We start from the raw sequence: 6,768 nt of genomic DNA on the forward strand, positions 1-6,768 counted from the left end.
GGGAGACAGGAGGGGGAAGCTTTTTTTCCTCTTAAAGGGGCAGGACTTATATCCGGGATTGTGGGGTGAGTTGCAGCAGCGGCAGCTGCACATGTGGGTTTGTTTATAAGAACAAGGTTAGAAACTCGCAGGCCTCCCCCTCCCCCCAGCTCCTCCCTACTACCCCCTTACAGGCCGGAGATCCGCTACTGGTGGGGGGAATGTGTGCGTATGGTGGGTGGGGGGGACAGGTAGTGGTGAGAAAGATGGACGGGGGGGGAATATTGCACCGCCCGGCCCGCGCTGGAGGAAGCGGCAGCTGGAACAGCTGGCTAGGGAGCCGCTTGCATGCCTCTGGTTTTTTCTTTTCCCTTCCACCACCCCCTCCCCCAACCCATCCCTGCCGCCCCCAAACCCTCGTTCTACCCGCCTTCCCCTCTCAGCCGCTGCAGTTCGGCGTGGCCTGGGCTCTCCTCGATTCCCGCAGGCACTTACGGGGGCGGGAGTAGGCGAGGGGCACCGGGATGGGAGAGACTGGGTTTCTCAACTGCAACCGGGTTCCGGGGGCCCAGGGGCTGTCTAAAAACGGTTACTATTTTTTTGGCCAATTGCTGCAGTCGGAGGGGTGGGGGCGGGGGAAGGTGCGATTCAACACCCCCTTCCTCTTCCTCCCACGTCTTCCCCCCCCGCCCTTCGCGGTCACTCCCTCCGCAGCTGCGAGGGTGAGACCCCAGCCCCGGGCTCTGCGGCTCCTCGTGCGGCCGTCGGTCTTTAGGAAAGCCTTGGGGGAAATGTTAACATTATTTCTAGAGGTGGTGGGAGGGATTTGTCACCGGAAGTGAATGAGCCTAGCCGAAAGTCCGGAGCAGCCGGAGGTGTGAGTGGGCAGCCAAGTCGGCGCAGTCACGAGCAAAACGCCGGGCAACCGGCCGGTTCAGAGGCGAGACGCCGCCGGCTGCGGGCGCGCGGCCACCTCGCGTGCTCCGTGCAGGCCGCCGAGCGCGGGGCGCGTCTCTGACCCCGCCCGCCCTGCCGGGCTTCGGTTTTGCTCTCCACCGTGTTCCCAGCCTCCACCGTTTCTAATTGGGGTATTTGGCCAAGAAACTGTCACTTGAAATTTCACTGATACATCTGCATCTTGGTGCAGAGAAAGATGGGAGGAAACGAGAGAATTAAGACTCATTTCCAGTTTTTCACGCCCCACTCTCCTCCTTCCCTTCCCATTTAAAACAACAAAACACAACACATGAATTCCTGTATTTCTCCACTGAAAGCGAGCGAGCACAGATCACAGCGCTCGGCAAATTGCGCGCGCGCGGGGGGGGGGGGGTCCCGTGTGTTATGTGTGTGCAGTGGATGGGAACCGGGAACTGGGTGCTGAAGATTTTCTGTGCTTGTGCTTGTAGTATATGTTCTTGGTTTTGGTTTGCTTTGTTTCATGTGCAAGCTGGATGAGGCTTTGTGCTTTTTGTGAGGTTTGGTTCTGAGGCTGGTGAATTAAGTATAGCTGGTTATCTTGTCTGAGTCATACGGGGGAATGCAATAGCTGCTTTATTTTATAAAGATTTAACCAAGGAAGGTTTAAAGAAGATTTATTTTGCTAGGGAAACAACAAAAAACGAAAATTTGACCTGCCTTCCTTAAGTTTTTCAGCAATTGAAACTGTCCCACTCAAATTAAGAAAGTTTGTAGCCAAACAAGGTTTACTGGAGCTGCAGGTGCGTGAGGCAACATTTGTGTATTAGCCATAGTGAATCTATGGGTGGTTGTTAGTGTCTGTTACTATAAGTGGAATTGAACGTCGTTAAACCTTCCCAAGAACTTCATTTCTGCCCCAAAACAGGCTTTGGCATAGAGGCCAGTAGACTTTGGAAGTTTTGAATATTTTAAGTTGGGTAGTTCAAACTTTTTTTTTTTTTTTAAGATTTTATTTATTTATTCATGAGAGACAGAGAGAGAGAGGCAGAGGGAGAAGCAGGCTCCCAAGGAGCAGAGAGCCCGATGCGGGACTCGATCCCAGGACCCTGGGATCATGACCTGAGCCGAAGGCAGACGCTTAACCATCTGAGCCACCCAGGCGCCCGGTAGTTCAAACTTTTATGAGAAAAAAAAAGAGGTAAAGGACAAACACAGACAAGTCAGCCTGTTGACCCTCTGTGTTGAAGGCAGTTTCAGAGACTGGTGTGGAGTCTGAGTGGGAATGGGCAGGGGTCAGTGATGCGATCCTCATGAAGCATGGGCTTGACGGTTCTCTACAGCCGCCAGCGCAGCTGCAAGCCAAGGTTAGGTGGTCAGGATATGAAGGTGAAGCTACATTTCTGTGTTCAAAAGCAATAGGAGGGTGGAAAACCTCTAGCAGTGCCAGACTCTATTTGGGTCTTTTTTCTGACATTTGAGGGCAGTCAATTCAGTGTGCATCCTTGAAAGGGATCCCAGCTCCTGGGAGGGAAGAGCCTGTTCCAATGCAAGGAGAGAGGGTGATTCATGGCAACAGTGTGACATGTGGCAAAAGGCAAGCCGTGCCAGAGCTCCGAATCCTACTTTCAAAGAGCTTGTGAATCAAGGACTGCTGCTCTCTTTTAGACATCTTGAAAGAATCCTAAGGTGTTCCAGACTTTAAAAATTATTTAACTAACATTTATGGTTTATGGTTCTGTTTGTGAGACTGACTTTTTAACATCTTGAACATTTCAAACATAGTAAAGGGGACAGTGAAGGGGATGGGTACTCATCACCCAGCCTTCGACAGTTACCGACTGACTGTCTGGTTTCTTCCAAAACTCTGGCCACTTACACACCCCATCACCCTGATTATTTTACAGCAAATCCCACACATTGTAATACTTCATATTCTACAATCTATACATATTTCAGTACATCTCAAAAGGATGAGGACTGCCTTTTTAAAACATGACCACATACCATCACAGCATTCCAAAAATGTAGTGATATTTCCTTATTATCATCAGAGTTCCAGTCTATACTCAGATTTCTTTGATTATCCTATAATTTCCCCCCTTTTTAAGTTATTTATTGACTAAGAATCCAAAAAAGTTCCCCACAATGTGTCTAGTTGATCTGTTCCTTCAATCACTTTAATCACTTTTAAATCCACCCCACCCCCACCCCCCAGCAATTATTTTGTAGGAAAAACCTGATCATTTGTTCAGTAGAGTTTCCCACAGTCTGGATTTTGCTGGTTGCATCTCCATACTGTATTGGACGTTAAGTATTTGTTGTATTCATTTGATCTTTTTGTTTGTTTGTTTGTTTTATTTGACAGAGAGAGAGAGAGACAGCGAGTAGAGGGAACACAAGGAGGGGGAGTGGGAGAGGGAGAAGCAGGTCTCCTGCTGAGCAAGGAGCCCGATGCAGGACTCGATCCCAGAACCCTGGGATCATGACCTGAGCCGAAGGCAGACGCTTAACGACCGAGCCACCCAGGCGCCCCTCGTTTGATCTTTTAATGTCATAAGTGAATGTTCATGTATTAGTATGCCACAGGAAATGAAAGCTGAATTTCAGCACAGAAAACAGTCTTTGGTTATGGCTGGACAGCCAGGAATAAGGCCTCTTGCCGTCCTGTGGAGTTTTTCGGCGACCCTGTGTGGATGGGAGATACCAGGCAAATAAAGATGTCCAGACCCTGTTTTCTCGTAGCTCCGTTCCAAAAAGGAGGTGGCATCTTTCAGCAAACACTGACTATATCGTGGGTATAAAGCACTCATTAAAGAGCTCTACATGCCAAGTATCTAACGTTGGGCAAATTTTCCAACTTAGTTGCTGACTTTTCTGACCCGGAAAGAGGACAGCAAGAAGGCTGTGCTGTCCTTGAAAGGCTCCAGGTCTGTCTGGGAAGCAGGACAGGAGCAACCCCTTCCTTCCACCTCTGCCCTCCACTCTCCTCCCCTTCAACCCCCTTCAGCTTTCTGGAACGATTTTCATCATTGTACACCCGATGCCGTTTATGAATCTAGCATCAGTTTATGAAGCACTTGCTGCGCTCCCCCACCGAGCCCACGGATGCCCTCAGGCTGCCAAGGTGAATGAAGACAGACTGAGTCCCCTTCCTCCTTGGGGAGGGCTAACTGGGCCATATAAGAAACAGAAAATACTCTTACAATGTTCACTAGATACTATTTTCTGTTCTGCTTACTGCATTTCAGAAATACTGATCAAGCCCCCTTAAATTAAACTGCAGTTTAAAAATGCCATATCAGCCCGGGAGAGTGCAGCTGTAGGTAAAATTGTATGTTTGGTAATTGGCAGATGAGTCGGATGGTTTCTGTGTTCTCTGTAAAGTAGGCAGTGAGGTCCTCTGCTGGGTATGGGAGGGAAAGAATAGGGGTGTCTAAAAGAGTGGGGAAGGTTTGGAAGCTCTATGGGAAGAGGATCAGTATGTTGCCCAGAGAAGTGGGGCTGGGTGGTGTGGATGTTCAGCATGCACTTGGAAAATGAATGAGGGAATGAATGAGAACCTCCCAGAGACCAGTTCAGGGGAGGGACATGGGGTTTGGGGCAGGCCAGAGGAAAGAAGCTGGTGTTGAGAGCCTGACCCTCAGAAGACAGGGAATCCCCATAAGGCAACTTCTCCAGAAGAATCTGAGGCTTGCCACCGGCAGTCCCTCATGCATTCTCTATAAGACTCTTCAGAAACTTCTTTCACAGGGCGCCTGGGTGGTTCTGTGAGTTGTGTCTGACTTCAGCTCAGGTCATGATCCCAGGATCCCGGGATCAAGCCCCGAGTTGGGCTCCCTGCTCAGCAGGGAGTCTGCTTCTCCCTCTGCCCCTCCCCCTGCTCACATGCGTGCTCGCTCTCTCTCTCAAATAAATAAAATCTTAAAAAAAGAAAGAGTTCTGTCACTTCCCAGGAGCCCCACTGCCTGACAGCAGATGAGCTTACCTACTCTTCACAGAGGAGAAAGCCCAGCAGATGAGAACCTGAACTTGCCTCGCATCTCAATTACAATTTGTGAAGATCCACCTCTTTGTCTTTCCCTTCTCACCCAAAGCAGAGCTGTCCACCTGAGTTCTGTATCCCTTCCCCTTCATGTTCCTAGGACCTTCAGCCACAACTCATCCTCTCTTCCTTCAGGATCTTTCCTCTCTCTTCTTCAGCATCCCATCCCAGCCAGTAGGTTCCCTCAACTTAAAACAATTTTCCGTTTGTCTCATCATCCACCAAAGTGGATGCTCTAACTTTCTTCCTTCTCTTAACAAACTTTTTACACTATTCTTTTTTTTTTTTTTTAAGATTTATTCACTTGTCAGAGAGAGATCGAGCAGCAGGCAGGAGAAGCAGGCTTCCCGCTGAGCAGGGAGCCCGATGTGGGACTCAATCCCAGGACCCTGGGATCATGACCTGAGCCGAAGGCAGACGCTTAACCGACTGAGCCACCCAGGCGCCCCTATTCTGTTTTTTTGGTTTTGTTTTTGTTTTTTTTACTGTTTTCTTTTTTTAGAGAGAGAGAGAGCACGCCCAAGCATGTGCGTGCACAAGGTAGGGGGGAGGGGCAAAGAGAGAGGGAGAGAGAATCTTAAGCAGGCTCAACACCCAGCTCAGAGCCTGATGTGGGGCTCCATCTCACGACCCTAAGATTGTGACCTGAGCTGAAATCAAGAGTTGGATGCTTAACTGACTGAGCCACCCAGGCACTCCTACACTGTTCTATTTTTAAAAACAATTTTGGGCGGTGCCTGGGTGGCTCAGTCGTTAAGTGTCTACCTTCAGCTCGGGTCATGATCCCAGGGTCCTGGGATCGAGCCTGACATCCGGCTCCCTGCTCCGCGGGAAGCCTGCTTCTCCCTCTCTTACTCCCCTTGCTTGTGTTCCTGCTCTCACTGTGTTTTTCTCTGTCAAATAAGTAAATAAAATCTTTTTTAAAAAAAATGGGGAGTATAGGTAATTAGGTTAATCCCCCCCCAGCTTTATTGACATTTAATTTGATATATAACATTGTGTGAGTTTAAGATATACAACGTGATGGTTTGATATACATATATATGTATTGCAAAGTGACCACCACAAGAGTTACTTAATATATCCAGGTTAGTTAATATATCCATCACCTCACATAGTTACCTTTTGTGTGTGTGTCTGGTGAGGGCTTTTAAGATCTACTCTCATAGCGCCTTTCAGCACACAATACAGTATTGTTACCTAGAGTCACCATGCAGTATATCACATCTCCAGAACCTGTTCATCTTATAACTGGAAGTCTGTGCCCTTTGACCATCTTCACCCATCCCTCCACCCCCTGCCCCTGGCAGCCACCAGTCTACTCCCCGTTTCTATGAGTTTGGTTTTAACCACAGAGTTTTAAAACCGTAATCTACATTTGCTATGTCTGGTTTCTCAGTTATCATCCCTCCTTAGCCCCTTCTCATACGACTTCTGCCTCTGCCACTTTATTTGAAAATGAGTTGCTCTCTTCCCTCCTAACTTCAAACCCATTGCCGTTTGTAGCTCGAAGAGCTTCAGTACCTCTTCTCGAAGCCCAGCTCCTGGTTCTTAGTTCCCTGTCCATCTCTGATCACTGATGCTTCTTGTCTCCTTCACAGACTTCTCTCCACCAACCCCTTACATACCCGTGAGGCCAGGATTCTCTCCTGGTACCCCTCTTCTCATTCCTCTCGCCTCCCTGCCAGCTTACCTTCTCCTAGGACTCCTGTCCTTGTGCTGACCTCTCTCCAATCCCTGCCTCCTTCACCTTTCTCGAGACTGAGCCCAACCCTGAACTGCCAACACCTTTCTAGATATTGCCAAGTAATCATTTACTATCCTTGGAA

At 48.8% G+C, this 6,768-nt stretch overlaps 1 protein-coding gene across 1 annotated transcript in view; it reads right to left on the reverse strand.

Annotated features, from left to right (window-relative positions):
• Positions 1 to 6,506, reverse strand: part of TBCC (tubulin folding cofactor C) — an 8,688-nt gene extending 2,182 nt beyond the window's left edge. Inside the window, exon 1 of the mRNA XM_006736705.3 lies at positions 6,369 to 6,506. Within this exon, the coding sequence (XP_006736768.3) occupies positions 6,369 to 6,506 (138 nt within the window). The remainder of the gene's footprint in view (positions 1 to 6,368) is intronic.
• Between the last annotated feature and the right edge of the window lie 262 nt (positions 6,507 to 6,768).

Source organism: Leptonychotes weddellii, chromosome 8 (genome assembly GCF_054177405.1).
Source record: "Leptonychotes weddellii isolate Sample4059 chromosome 8, ASM5417740v2, whole genome shotgun sequence".
NCBI lineage: Eukaryota > Metazoa > Chordata > Mammalia > Carnivora > Phocidae > Leptonychotes > Leptonychotes weddellii.